This window comes from Ammospiza caudacuta, chromosome 4 (assembly GCF_027887145.1).
Source record: "Ammospiza caudacuta isolate bAmmCau1 chromosome 4, bAmmCau1.pri, whole genome shotgun sequence".
NCBI lineage: Eukaryota > Metazoa > Chordata > Aves > Passeriformes > Passerellidae > Ammospiza > Ammospiza caudacuta.
In genome coordinates, this window is record NC_080596.1 from 58,017,862 (window position 1) to 58,032,999 (window position 15,138).

General features: G+C 38.9%; 1 protein-coding gene across 4 annotated transcripts in view; it reads left to right on the forward strand.

Annotated features, from left to right (window-relative positions):
- ZFYVE28 (zinc finger FYVE-type containing 28) overlaps nt 1-15,138 on the forward strand; it is a 113,680-nt gene that overhangs the window by 69,139 nt on the left and 29,403 nt on the right. For 2 of the 4 annotated variants that reach the window (XM_058803372.1, XM_058803373.1), the window contains exons 8-9: nt 248-1,612; nt 12,878-12,982. In XM_058803372.1, the coding sequence (XP_058659355.1) occupies nt 248-1,612; nt 12,878-12,982 (1,470 nt within the window). The remainder of the gene's footprint in view (nt 1-247; nt 1,613-12,877; nt 12,983-15,138) is intronic. The other 2 variants (XM_058803375.1, XM_058803376.1) reach the window with 1 other exon arrangement.

Consider the following 15,138-nt stretch of genomic DNA (forward strand, 5'->3'; position numbering starts at 1 on the left):
TGAGGCTTCACTGCAAGCATGTATATAATTTTATGCCCTCTATTTGCATGAGTAATCTCAAATTCAGGCATCAGTAGTCACATGCTCTGGATATGAATGCCAAATGCACTGAATAACACAGTCAAAAGTATTCTGTGCCCTCAAGTTCTGGATTTCTGCACTAACAGTAAAAGCTTTTTTAAAATCTGTGGCATCAATGCCTCATGATTGTAAATGACAAGTGATGTGTGTATTTCTCCTTTTTCAGGGATCTCCTTCAGACGCTGACTGAGGATGAGCTGCACACACTGGAACGTAACCTGTGCATCTCCCAAGATGTGGATTTTCCTGTCAGAGCAGATCCTGAGGTACCCTCTGTCATTGCACCAGGCATAACTGCAGCTTTGCCTCCTAAGGAACTTTCAGCAAAAGCTGAGAACACAGAGGCTGAGCTGGCTTGTTCCATGCAGTATGATGAGCAGGAGCTGGAGCAGCTGAACAGGATGGTGCACAGAGTCGGCGATGAAATGTCTTCTCTGCTTTCCCCCCCGAGCATCTGTCAGTCTCCAGCTCACAGAGCTGGCCTAAGAAACAGTTCTAGTGCTGAAGCTTCACCAACAAGACACCATCTTGACAACTTAGCTGATGAAGAGGACAGAGTGTTTTTTATGGATGACCTAGATGGAGCAGGAGAAGCCCTGGCAGGGTTGGATTCAGTAAGTGATACTTTTGCTTGGGTGAATAACCCTTGCCATGATTCAAAGCAGAACCTGCAATATAGAGATGCTTTGCTTTATGAGAATGGCCATCAGACCGAGGAAACTTTGCTTTTAAAAGATGCTGAAAGTGACTTAAGCAATAATAACAATGTTGAAGATGGAAAACAGATGCCTGGCATTTCAGTTCCAAACTCATGTAGCTGTCTGGAAGGGGCAGACTCACAGTTATACCTCAATGGCTGGGATGCGTATGCCGACGACGCGGAAACGGCAGAAGTGATCGCGCACAGGACAGGGGGAATGAAAATATCTGCTACTGTAATATTCAATCCTAAATCTCCTTCTAGCTCAGAATCCCCAGTAACAACCCCAGAAGCAGCTATTAGCTGTATTCCTGGATCTGCTAATCCATTAGCAAATGAGGAGGAGGATGAGTCCCATAAACTCAGTATAGCTGCCACAAACTGTCTGATTAATTCCTGTGTGTGTTGTGGCAGCTGTGAAGACAGCAGGGAGGACGGTGTTGAAGGTTTAAAGACTAAACATTCTGCAGGAGGTGTTGTAAATGCTTCATACACATTAGTAAAGTGTAAGGAAATGGACCATGTAGATAACTTGGACAGTTCAGTCCCTGCGCAGGAAACATTACAACCTGAAACTTCTGCTTTGTTAGCAGAAAGAGACTTTGGCAGTGAAGAGCAAAAACTGCCAACCTCCTCTAAGTGCCTGGCACATTCCTCAGGTTCACAGGTAGAAGTAGAGAGTGACTCCCAAGGAGAAGCAGAGAGCATCTCAAGTCAGCAGAAGAAGTGGGAGAAGAGGAAACAACCGTGTGATAAAAAAATGGACTACAATGAAGATGCTAGTAGTGAAAGGACAGCAAGGGAAGATGTAAAGTCAAGATCTAGTTCAAGGTAAGAGCAACTTGATGTCTTGGCAGTAATTTGCATGTACATAAATTCCTGTACCCTTCTACTGCAGTGATTGGTGTATCGTTAATGTTGATTTTAAGGAAAATAGTGTTGCAGGATTAAGGAATTTATCCATATATATTTTTTAATGCAGGTAGCTTTTTATTGGACCTCAGCTTTACTGCAAAAGATTTGGAGATCTGAATTTTAATCATCCAGTGTCTCTGTATCATTGAAATCAATGTTACATTACCTGCTTAATGTATCCAGGAGGGCACTGCTGCTAAACAGTACTGGGTCATTACTTCCCTTGTCCTCTGCTGTTTTGTAGGAGAAGTGTGTCTGGAAAATACTAAAAAGTTAACTTTTGCATCAGTGCATGGGATTAAATTGTTATCTAAACACATTTTACCTTGGCTTCATTTGAGAGAAAGGGCATGATGTGACCATGTTGCCTTTGGGCACAAGTGTACCTGTGGATGTGTGTGTGCTGAAGGAGCCTGACAGAATGCAGAGGTGGCTCTTAAAGCTGTTGGACCATTTCAGCCAAAGTTGATAGAAGAGTGGAGGTCATGGATTAAGGTTCTGTATATTTAATGACAGTAAGGAACTTAACTTGATAACAGGGAGATAACATCATAATACTTGTAATAAAGAAAATGCCACACTTCACCTCAACTTTGATTAGACACAAGGGATCTTACATAGATCAGTAGAAAACCTGACTTCATTTTGGTTTACTGTTAGAGGATAACCTGTTTTGTAGTGAATCCTCAGTTTCCCTGAAGTATTAATATCATGAAGCAGAGGGAAGACATTAGAGTTAAGTTACCTTTGTTTTCTGTATTTCTGTGACAGCTGGCTTTCTGTGTGTGTGTGATGCACACTCTCCCATTTTATGTTCACAGAGTTCAGGGTAACACAGTGGAGGTAGCTTGAACCACAAAGCATAACCGCAATATAAAAGCTACAGAAATAAGTGTACCAATTGAATTATGAAATATTTTACTGGTAGTGGAAATAGAATCATGAGTTCTTTGGCCTGGACCTAATTGCTTTTATAGGTTAAATATGACTTAGCATGCCCAAAACTCAACTTATCTTTTTCATTATTCTGACTATTTGCTATCTTAGGCTTGCAAGTATGATCATATTAAAGGCCTTACAACAGGGTTTCTAAGTGGACTTCATTTTAAGATGTAATTCACAAATCCCTTTGACATTCCATGATTTTGCAGCACTTCAAATGGACTACTATGTAAAAGTAATCACTGTGTCTAATCAGTTTTCTCATAAATAATACAAAATTCAGACTCTTTGTCTACCAGTTTTTGCCTTGAGTAGGATAATAAATGAATTTTTGAGAACAGGTCTGTAAAATTTAATAAAATTATATATATCTGTAAGCTGCTATTTCAGCTTCGCATGTTTTATGAATGTAGTAACTTGTCCGCTGTCTTATCCAGCCTCTGCTAATATTGTTTAAAACTTTATCTGAGAATTATCCTTTTACAGGGAGTTCTGTAAGTCTGTCTTCCTGTTTGCTTTTGTGTGCTCCTGATTCCTGTCTGGCCTTGCCTGCCTGTTGTGATTTTGTAGACCTAAGTCACGTTTTGTCAATTTGGTTACTTTTTCAGATTGGCAAAGTCAGAGCCTACTTGTTCAGAAGTTGTCCACAAATTGTCCATAGCTTTGATCATGCCTTATCTCTTGCCCTAAGCAGTTTTCAATTATACTATTTCCTCTTGGCAATAAGTGAATTAGAACTGCACTTACTCAAGGTATGAGCAAACTGTGGATGTGCACAGTGCCATAATTGTTTTCAATTGTTTTTCAGTGATTTTCAGTGTTTGACTTGGAATTCTTACTAAGTGGTGTGCTGAGGCTCTTTTTGAAGTTGTCTGCTAAAGCCCCAAGATGTTGCTTGTGGTCTCAGAGGCTGTCATTCTGTATCTGATGCTAAAGTTGTTCTCCATGTGTTTACCTGTTAAGTCTTGCTGTTTTAGTACCTGATACTCACACTCTGGGGGGCTGGGCAGTTGCGCAGTCTCTTTTGGTTAATAATAATTTTACACTGGTAGTAACCTGTCAGAGCTCATTGCTTTTCCTGTTTTTGAACATGATGCACAAAACCAAAGCTCCCAGGGTGCTCAACAATGAAATCTCACCTTTCTGAAAAGTGATTGTTTACCAGCTTCTCCCAGTTTGTGATTAAGAATTAGCTGTCCTTTTTGAGTCCCTCCCTCTTGTGCTGTAGCTCCTTAGTTTTCCTAAAAGCCCTAAGTGAGGTATTTTGACAGAACCTGTTTAAAAATCCAGAGGCTTGACAGCTGAGTCACCATTCTTCACAAGATTCTTGACCCCTTCACAGAGCTCCCAAGAGGTTCCCTCTGCAGAAGTCAACTTACGTCTTCCCAGACAGACCTTCATATTGTTGTCTACTTATTTTAGCTTTGGATACATTTAAAGTTGCTTGGTATGATAATCAGGCTCACAGAGCTAGAGCTGTTTGAATCCCTATGGAGTCCTTTTTTTTAGGGATGGCCAGATTTAGACTCCAGGCATCAGGGAAGTTTTAAAGGAGAGCTTAATAATTCATCTTATTCATTCTTGAGTTCTAAAACTCTTGGGTGAATGTTTTTGAATATCTTGTTAACACATTAGTTGGATTTTCTGTTTTCACCATAGCCTTTTAGACAGATACTTTGTTGATTACTTTGTTGATTACTTCTTCTAATTAGCTGTATTAATTTTTGAGACTACAGTACATCTGTTATGAGTTGTCAAATATTCCACCTTTGCAGCAGTAGAGCAGTAGGGATGGAGGTATTTTATTACTAGATTGTTGCTACTTTATTTGGAAGCATTCTAATACAACTCCTTAGGTATATTCTGTGAAAGATGGAGATGCTGGGGTTCTACTGAGAACTAGATTAAAAAGTTATATGTGGATAGATCCTATTTTTGCCTTAAATGTGTGTATATATATATATATATATATATATATATATATATATATATATATATGATTGGGGTCTTGCCTATGAATCACTAGTCATGTTATCAGGAAAAGAGATAATTCAGTTCCAAAATTTGTGGACCTTTCCTTACTCATGCTGCCTGGGCAATGACTAATCACTACTTTTTGATGATATTTTTAAATTGGCAGATCACATTAGGCTTCTGTGACTGCTCCCTATTACATGCTTGTGAATGCCAGCTTAACCATAGGGGGAAACGTTGGAGACAGTAGATTATTTTCAGAATGATGGTTCCATTAGCTAGAACAATAAGCAATCTCATACACATGGAATAGCTGCAGGATAGGCTCATTTATCAAGTTGATAAATGTATTTACTTTCTAGTTACTGTAAGTCACCAGGTAGAAGAAAATTTTCTTTCCCTTTTCTGAATAAAGCAGCTCTCAAATGTGACTGTTGTGATAAAACCATTTGTTTTAGTAAGTCTAAACTATTTTACTACACAATATGACATTATAGGTGTAATTTCTGTGATCCAGAAAGGTTTACCATAATAATCCTTGTATCTGAAATAGCTGGTATTTCAGGCTTCTCTGTCTAGCCTCAAAATTCAGTGGAGTTTAAAATAAAGATCAAACACTCTTCTACTAAAGATTTCATAGAATCACAGAATAGTTGGGGTTGGAAGGAATCTTAAAGATCTTGTTCCAAACAACTACAATGGGCAGGGACGCCTCCATGGACCAGATTGCTCAAAGCCCTGTCCAAACTGTCCTTGAACACTTCCAGGAATGGGACCCTTGAAGATTCTCTGGGCAACCTGTGCCAGGGCCTCACCATCCTCTCAGTAAAGAATTTCTTTCTATCTAATCCAAACCTTCCCTCCTGCAGTTTGAAGCCACCCCTCCTCATCCTGTCACTCCCTGCTCTTGTAAAAAGTCTCTCTCCATCCTTCCTGTGGGCTGTCTTCTGGTACTGGAAGACCCCAGTTAGGTCACCCTGAATCCTTCTCTTGTCCAGGCTGAAGAATCCCAATTCTCTCAGCCTTTCCTCATAGGGGAGGTGCTCCATCCCTCTTGGTGGCCTCCTCTGGACTTGCTCCAACAGGTCCATGTCCTCTGTGGTGGGGCCCCAGAGCTGAATGCAGTGCTGCAGGTGGGGTCTCACCTGAGTGGGGCAGAATCCCCTCCCTCACCTGCTGCCCACGGTGCTTTGGGTGGGCCCAGGACAGGGAGGTTTCTGGGCTGGGAGTGCCCATGGCTGGGTCATGTCCAGCCTCTCAACCACAGCACCCCCAGGTCCTTCTCAGGGCTGCTCTGGATCTGTTCATCCCGAGCCTGGGCTGGCGCTGGGAGCTGCCCTGGGTCACCAGCACTTGGTCTTGTTAGAGCCCATGAGATTGCCATGGGCCACTTGTGGAGCTTGTCCAGGTCCCTGGGGATGGAGTCCTGTCCCTCAGGTGTGTCACCTGCACATGTGCTGAGGGTGCACCCAATCCCTTCATCTGTGTCATTAATGGAAATATTAAGTAATTCTGGTCCCTGGAGGGACACCACTTGTCACTGATGTCCATTGGGATTTGAGCCATTGCCCACTGCCCTCTGGATCTGACCAGCCAATTTCTTATCCATAAACGGTCCATGCACTGCATCCATCTCTGTCCGGTTTGCATCCAAGGATGCTCTGAGGGACTGTGTCAGAGGCTTTAGAGAACTGCAGCTCAGTGACATCCCACAGCCCTTCCCTTGTGGCTGATGGAGTCACACCATTACAGACAACCACCACTGGCTATTGACAGGTCTCTGCTGCTTGGGTTTTTAAGTGTTAGCTGATTTGATGTCTTTCTTTGCTATTTGCTTGTATCTCAAAGATATGGAACAGCAGCAGCACACAAGTCTTGGGCAGCAGTGCTGATGAGATGCAAATAAGAGAAAAGCATTAGCAAAGATGCAGTGTCTGACTTGCTGAAGGGACAAGGTGATAAATAAAGGCTGTCATGTAACAAAACAAACAGTTAAAGGGGGAAAAGCCATGTAAGAATAGAATGTAAGAAGATAAAACTACAAAAACCCCCCACCATTTGGTGTTTTGGAGTAAAAAACAATGTAAAGTTAACCCCACAACCAGGCTTTATTTAAATCTCTATCTAGTATTCCTTGTTTTTCAATCAGGAGCAAGCTATACCAATTCTTTCTTTTAAATGTTCATTTAAATGTAAAATTATTCATGCTCTTTCAGAGAAGAAAGAAAACTACAAAGAGGGAAGATATTTTTTGTGTGTGTTTTGTAAATATTTGTCTTTCTGTTCTTTCTGGAGCTGAGGAGTCCATGTAAACCTGCTAATGTTTTATGAAGTTTGGCAACTTGTTTGATGTTGTCATAAAATGCTGGTGTTTTCATGTTTTAGTCTTAAATACCTGGTTCCATTGCATGTTTGTTTATCTACAATACTGACCTCAGAACAGTTCTGATATAAAAAAAGGGATTATTAAGTGTAGTTTCTCTTTTCCACTGCAGGTCTGTTTAAAATGTCTACCATGAGTTTTACAATTTTTTTTTGCATTTGCCTTGATCTGTTTGAATGTATTCTTGATGAAGCCTTTTGCAGTGACAGTTTTCAAAAGGAGCTGCAGTTGGTAGTGAGGAGAATTTCTTACCTTCACCCTTCCTGCAAGCTCCAGCTGTGTCCAGCAGCTGTTGGATGCTGGCATTGTTTGCATTATTTGTGGGGACTAAAAATCAGAATATTTTGCCTTTTGCTTTTGCAGTGTAAGGAGGAAGAATGAGATGTCCTTGGAAGAGCATGTTTTGCTATTTGTTGATCTATATTGCAGCTCTAGAATAAGAGGAATAATTTATTCTTGAGCTTGGTGTTCAAGTTATCTCTTTTCTTAGTCTTTCAATTCTTTAATCCTAAATTGTATATATTGTACAATATTTATATATTACAATAGTCTATTGCAATATATTAAAAATCTTATTTCCTCAACATATTAGAATAACTTCATTAAAAAATGAACACCTGTTTCAGACAGTTGGTTTCTAATTTTGATTTTTTTGGCCTGTACTTTATTTTGTTCACTCCTTAGCAACATGTGATGTGTGCACATTTTCTGTGCAGTAACTTGAAGATAAGTCATTCCATCTTTATAAATGCATGGAAAACAGCCATTCAGCCATTTGTATTTGGAGGATGGCTAACATTTGCTAAAAAAAACAAAACCAAATTAACAACAAGTACCTTGCTAGCTTGTCTGAGTTTCTAGCTTTTCTACAAGTATTTCTTTATCAAAACTAAATTAATTGATATTAAAATTCAAATTTACTTGATTAAATGTCTTAAATTTATGCTTTTCTAAAATTTATGCTTTTCTAGAATATTGTCTTCACAGTAAGATTTAAGAAAATGGTGTATATTTTTAAATGAAAATGTTGGCTTTTCTATGAAAAATTAGGGACAGCTGTACAAGTTCACGTAAACAAAAATGTCTGTTTATTGTCTTGTACTGATTAGTCTTTTAACTGGCTGTTCAGGAGAAAGAAAAAGTCTCATCAAATATTCTTCTTAGCAAAAAGCAAATAGTACTTGATTGGGAATCAAACATCAGCCTTTTAACTGCAAAACTTCCCTTAAGCAATCCTTTATCTGGCTGTTGATTGAAGTTCTTTGTTCCCCTTCTAGTATTCTGTTTATTGCCTTTGTGCAACTAGCCAAATTCAGATTCAATATAAATTAATTGTTTCAGTCCTTCCTCCCCTTCTTTTTAACAACACAGGTCTCAAATTTGAAATGGCAGTGTTTTACCTTGCCTGTTGAACTCTGGTTTTGTGCAGTATCCTATAACACCACTGCTGTTATGAAGCTTTGGTGTCACTGTTTTATACCAGCTTCCCTTTTACTAGGTCCAAATATCAATTAAGCAGGGAACCATATTAGCTTTCGAAGTAGGGATTCCTGAAATAACAAGTTAAAAAGTTTTAAAAGATAATTTTTGAGTGGATTTGGTGCAACACATGAGGCTTTAGTCAACCCTCATGTAGTGAGCCAGTCAAACAATACTTGTGCCAATTAGCTATTGTAATATGAAATGTAATTGTATTCAATTAGTAGCATTCATGAAGGAACTGTCCCCTGAAGCAGAGGTTTAATTAAATGTGAGAGGCTAGAAACACATTCCAGTAGAAAAAAGCATGGATAAAATAGAGGTGGCTTTCAGTTTGTTTTTTCTTTTTAGAATAGTTAGAAAAGGTGACCAGCAGCTTTCAGTGAAGGGTTCATTGGTTCAGTCTGCCAGTATTCCATGAAAAGAGGCAGCCATATCATCCCATGGCACTTTGCTCCATGTCCTCAAATCTTTATTCTGTAATTTTGTCAGAAGTGCTGAAGAATTATGTTTTGATGAGCATGGATTGTGGTTTTATCCAGTGCCAGAATGCAATTTTTAAAACAGCACTGTAGGCGTTTAAAACCTACAAACGAAAGAAACTTTTGCCACATTCCCCACTTTAAGCAGGCCTATGAGTCCCAATCCAAAACAACGTTATTGCAAATGAGCATGATGTCGTGAAGCTCAGGTCAGCTGTGGGCTGATGTGGGAAGGAAGGGTTAGCAGCTCCCAGCTGCAGAATGTGGCTTTATGCACAGATTATCTCTTATAGTTGTGCTAATGAGTGTGTGTGCTGAGCCATCATCAGTTAGTAATGGGAATCTTGAGATGGGAAAAACAGGTCAATTCACCTCAGGATCTACCAGCACCTTAGAAAAGCAGAGAGGATCTTCAGCCAGATACTAATAAGAAAAAAAACTACAGTTATCCCAAGACTGTGTGTATTCAGAGGGAAAGCAGTGATTGTTAAGGAGTTTTTTAAAAAGCTAGTTAGTATAACACTTAGAAAGTGTAAAACAGTTATCATTATTGGATTCCCATTTCTTAGTACTAAATAAACACAGAACTTCTTATGTGAAGAGTTACAGCCTGAATATGAATCAGTAATAAACACTGTAAATCATAAATACTGTTTCCAGTACAATGAGTCAGTCTATATGGATACACAGGAATGAGAAAAATGTTTCTGTGTTGTAATTGCCTGAACTACACATAGTTTATTACAACAAACAAATGTCTGTGAGTGTGGTTTGTGTCAAGTGTGTTCAAGCAGTTTGCATTGCCAAGTGATGACTGATTGGATGGATTTCTCATCCTGAACTCAGCAGATTGTTCAGCCTGGTCAGGTTGGTGCCCCGAGAGAAAAATGAAGAAGTGGAAAATGAAGGCATTTATAAAGCAGTTTAGAATGGGCAAACTGGGTTAAGACAAGGCTTAAAAACTGGTGAGATGATGAAACTGGTGAGAAGGAGTTGTGCTGACAGGAACTGGCATGGAGTGAGAGAAGATTGAAATGAGAGGCTAAGTATGGAGAAGAGATGAGGTGAGGCTTACTGCCTGTTGAGAAGACATTTGTAGAGATGAAAGTAAAGATAGCATTGAGATGGTTGATAATGCCAGCTGGCTGTGGGCCATTAATGTTCATCATGCTCACTGGGTTTACTTACCATGAATGTGTTCTATTGCTTTGCCTTCTCTCTCAGAATGTCCATTCCACATAGGTAGCTGATGATAGAAAGGGATTTCATGTCTTGGATCAATGTTGGTAATAAATAATATCTGCTCCTAGCAGAGAGGTGTTACTTTAGGGTGGTGCTTGCTTTGGTTTATGTTTTAGCCTAGAGCATTTACATTCAACTCCCAAAAAACATGTGTGAACTTTTGAGTTCTTGGGAAAAATGTAAGCCCTTTGGGCGCTCTGTAAGAACTTTAAGTCTTAAATTCTTTAAAACAAAGTAGAAAACTAAGAACCTAAGAAAACGGAATTTAAGTGCTTAAATACTGGTAACTGAGATATTTTGATTGGACTGCAAATATAGCAGGCAGAGCTTCACAGAAAGCACTGAAGGACAGCAAACCTGACATCTTTCAGAAAAATTATTACTACCCAAATCAGCTGGCAGGATTTTTACACTGGAAAAATCTGGAAATGGTGGAGAGGTGGAAGAGCATACAAGAAGATGCTGAGTTTGCTACTTGTTCTTGTTTCCTGATTGTGCTGTTCAAAGATTAGTTTATTCTGAACAAAAGAGTGACGTGCTTGACTTGCAAGGGAGAAGCAGTGATGTGTTTGCTGTGAGACAATGAGTTAACAAAATTCCATGATAAATGGAAGAGCAGTTTAACAAGGTTCAGTGACAAGGTACACTTCAGTATTTAGTGCCTGGAGGACAGGATCAAACAAAGCTGCCAGGAAGACTCTTTCACTGAGTCTTGAGATATCCAGCTCCAAGAGGAGCTGGATCTTGACTTAGTCCCAGACCTGATCAATGGTTTATGTCTAAAGGATTATTTATATATGTTCAATCAATCTTTTTGTCACTTAGCTAATATTTCCACATTTCAGCATGCTTATTCCCAGTTTCACTTACTCAGTATCTGCTGTGATAAGGATTCACTCAGCCTTGAAGACTAATTGTGAGAGGCATCCATCCCTTTGGGGGAGATCCTGGCATGCAGGCTGCTGCCACACAGGAGAGCTCAGCAGGCCCTGGCCTGTCCACTGTTTTTGGGCTGAAATGAGTGACTTGCAGTCATATTTGCATACCCATTGTACTTGGGCTGGTGTGTGCTCAGGTAGCCCCCAGGTGCTGTGCAAGATTTATGGCCCTTGGCTCCTGTGGTGTTACCTGTCTCCCCAGAGCCCAGTTTGGGTACAGACATTCAGACTGCCATTTCCTGCTTTTGTTTAAAAAGGAAAGGGGGGCTGAGTACACCACCACACCTGCCTAATCATGGTGTGAAATTGTGTGCTAATGGTTTTTTTAATATCACTCAGCTGCTGTAAAACAGACAGTAAAATTACATTTTAGTAGCATGACCATATTGTAAGATTGGATGGGTAAAGGTGATGAGCTATAAAAGAGTAAGCCTTTGTTTAAAAGCATATATCTCTTCATAATGAGCAGAATTAGCAAGGGAAATTACATAAAACGAATGCAAGTTAAATAGATTTTTGTTCTAGTCTGATAAAATTATTTTCTGGTTGTGAAGTCTTTCCTTTCAACTAAAGCATGGTACACTTGGGATTTATTTTCAGATTGGCAGTCAGAAATGAGAAACATGAAGGGGTACCTTTTCCAAGTGATTAGTGGGAGGTATGCAAACAAATCCTATTATTTCTTAGTGGGATTAGAGCACATACCTCCCATACACTGCTTTGAAGAATTCCCCTTAAGCATTCTTCCAGACTTCTAGCTGAAAAAATAGCTGTAATAGTAAATTTGGCAGAAAAAAAAGAGCTTGAAACATAACTGGCTTGCATATATCTAAAAAGCAAAAGGACATTAAAAAATCTACTCATAGTTGTGGACAAGTAAGGTGAAATAACCCTGACCTATATTAAGTATCTCTCTTTTAACTGGAGATGTTTCTTAGGTTTCTCTTTGTATTGTCCAAAGATTTGTTGACTGAACATTTGAGTTCAGCTGGCTTGAGTGAATCTTCTGCACTGCCTAGAGCCAATACAACTTTGATATCTCTGCTCAAGATTACATATTTTCTTATCTCATATTATTTTTTTTTCTCAGTTTGTGGAATTTCCAGTAGCTGAGCAGTAAATTGTTGGCAGCAGTATCTGTTGGCTCAAAGCACAAAATTTGACGTACATATATGGCACTTAGAGGGACTGAGCAAACTTAGGGGTGGGTGCATTCAGCTCCATCACCCAAGTGTCAACGTTGTGTTTTCTAACAGAAAACAATGCGGAATTTCCTTCCTATGGGGAGCAAACATAGGTCAGACTTGTCACAATATTCAGAAGTTTTTGAAGTGTATGGATTACTGTGCCTTGGCCTGAAACCCAAGATGACTTTATGAACCTTTCAGCTTTGTTATATCTTCAGTTTAAAGTTATACCACACTTAGCAGCGTGGGCAAGCTACTCCCTCTATCTCCAATGAAAATGTAAGACTCACAGTTATTTCCTGAGCATTTTAACTGTATGGCATGAATTAAATCGAAAATTGTTGTGAGATGTGTGCCCACTGACTTTGCTGAATTGCTTGTCCTTTTGGAAAGAAAACGGAATAGGTTTGTATCATCATCCGGAGAGCAAAAAAAATGCAAGTGCCAGTTTCTTCTTATTTCTGAATGACCCATGCCAAGCCATGACTTATGTCAATGCTGTTTTTGCCTTTGCTTGCTTCAGCAGTTCATTTTGTCTCCGTGTGTTTTTCCAGTTCTCAGGATGGCTTACGCGATTCCCCCCTCAGCTCCATCTCCAGCAGTGACTATGAGAGTGTTTCTGTCACTACCTGTAGTCTCTCCAGCATTTACGCTCTGAGGTAATAACATCACTTTGCAGTCAGATTTGACAAATGCTACTGACTTGTGCTTGGTTAAAAATTTTCATTGAATTAATCAAGTGACAGCAACACTTCTGAGTATTCTTCCTTTTGAACAACAGGTGCTTTCTGATTTATTTTTTTTTAACCTGCCAGCTTTCTTCAATGCTGTGACAAATGAGGCAACTATTTATGGAAAAGTTTTTAATGCATGCAGGAACCACTTACATATGTCCATGATCTCACTTTTATTTATCCATGTAGCAATTCTCAGAAGAGACTTCAGGTTGTATCTTGACGAGTTACAAATGTTTTCCTGAGCCAGCCTTTAGCTTTCTAAAAAACATGTCTTTTCCATTTTGTTTTGCCTTGTAAAATAAAAGATGTTCCAGTTAACAGTTTAACTTACATCCTTATTGCTGGACAACACTGGTAAGAATACAGTGAAGAGCTGCTTCTGACTTCACAGAATGTTCTGGGCTGGAAGGGCCCCACAGACATCGTGGAGCTCAGTTTCTAAGTGAATGGCCCATACAGGGATTGAAACCATGACCTTGGTGTTTTTAGCAATCCTATTTTATATTCTTATCTTCTGAAACTGTATGGAAGTTTTAACTTTAGTTTTACTCAAAGCACTTATTGAGAGTGATAATGTAATTAAAGTTAGGACAGAAAAATGTAACTAAAACATAAAAATGAAATCTTTGTATTTTTCACTGTTTGCATAACATACATGTATGAGATGTATTGCATGCACTGTATGCAATAACATTTTTGCCTTGGTACAGACAGATTGAAATATCACTACTTCAGCTGATGAAATACCACTACTTCATTCTCCACTGCTTCTTGTCCTCTCTTTTTCATTTGTTTTTTTTTCTCCAGAACTTCATTTGAACTTCAGGATTTTGAGATTTCATCTAGGTTTGGGGATAAAAAAGAGGAGATAAGATGGCTTTTCTAATACTGGTAGAAGCAATACTAAAAATAACAATGAGAGGTTTTATTAGGCTGGTGTGTCCTTCAAGTTCAATTTTTTAGAGTTTTGTATTTTTCAAATAAGGGCAGAAAGATGCAACAAAAACTCTTCTTCATTGTTTTATTTTTAAAATATATTTTCTTTTGACTGTTCTTCAAACAAAACCCAAATTACCTGCATGCAGCAGTCACCCTGTTCAAAGTACTCTGTACATTGAAGACTGTTTCACACAGGGCTGTCTGAATGGATGGTAGGTGTAGCCTCAGTGACTCTTCAGGAATAACTGGAGCAGGGAGAATAAGCCTTGATTAGATGCACCACCTCTTTGGAAGGCCTTACTGGACTGCCTTTGTCCATTGGTGCTACAGTTGGCACTGTATTGGTAGTTAGGAGAAAGGAAGTTTGATTTTTAAGGCAGTATTTGCACATGTGCCTTTGTGTTCTTGTCCACTGAGAAACAGCATTGCATCATCCCTGGGTGGCTTGATGAAATCTAAGCTGTCCATTTTTCTGCAATCTGATGGATATTACCAGAGATGTAGTTTGTGGTCCAGTAAAACAAACCAGCAAAGTGCCTGCTTGACTGCAATGACAGGAGTTTCCCCTTTTGAAAGACTTCGTTTAAAACCAGCTTGTTTTAATGAAATAAAAGAAAAAAGCAACTCTAAAGTTCTAAGTACTTCACAGTAGTATGTTTCTAGATCTTTGTACATAGAAATGTAATATTCAGTGCATCTATTTGTATAATTTTTGAGAATGTTATTTTTAGGTGTTCCTCTGTTCTCTCTTTAGAGGGCTTTATTTGACCATTAAACAGCTTCTCTAGAGTTGCATTATTTGTTTACTGCAACAAACATGTTCCTTGCAAAGATAATCTCTAAAATGTTCTTTTCTGAAATAACTGGGTTTTCCATGATGCCATATGAATATCCAAAATAATACCTAATTTGGGAGTTTGTTTCTTTTTCATCTGAAATATGCACTTCTAATGTATCTAATTTCTTATTGTTTACACTTAACAACAATTAGACATTAAATGTAACATTTGCAATTTTATCTGAAAAATAATTGGCAGAAGATAGAATTCTTGAAATACATTTATGTGGTCTTTCATCCTCCTGTGAAACATAAACAATTTCTTTGTGCTATTTAATAATCAGTACTGAGACTGACAGTC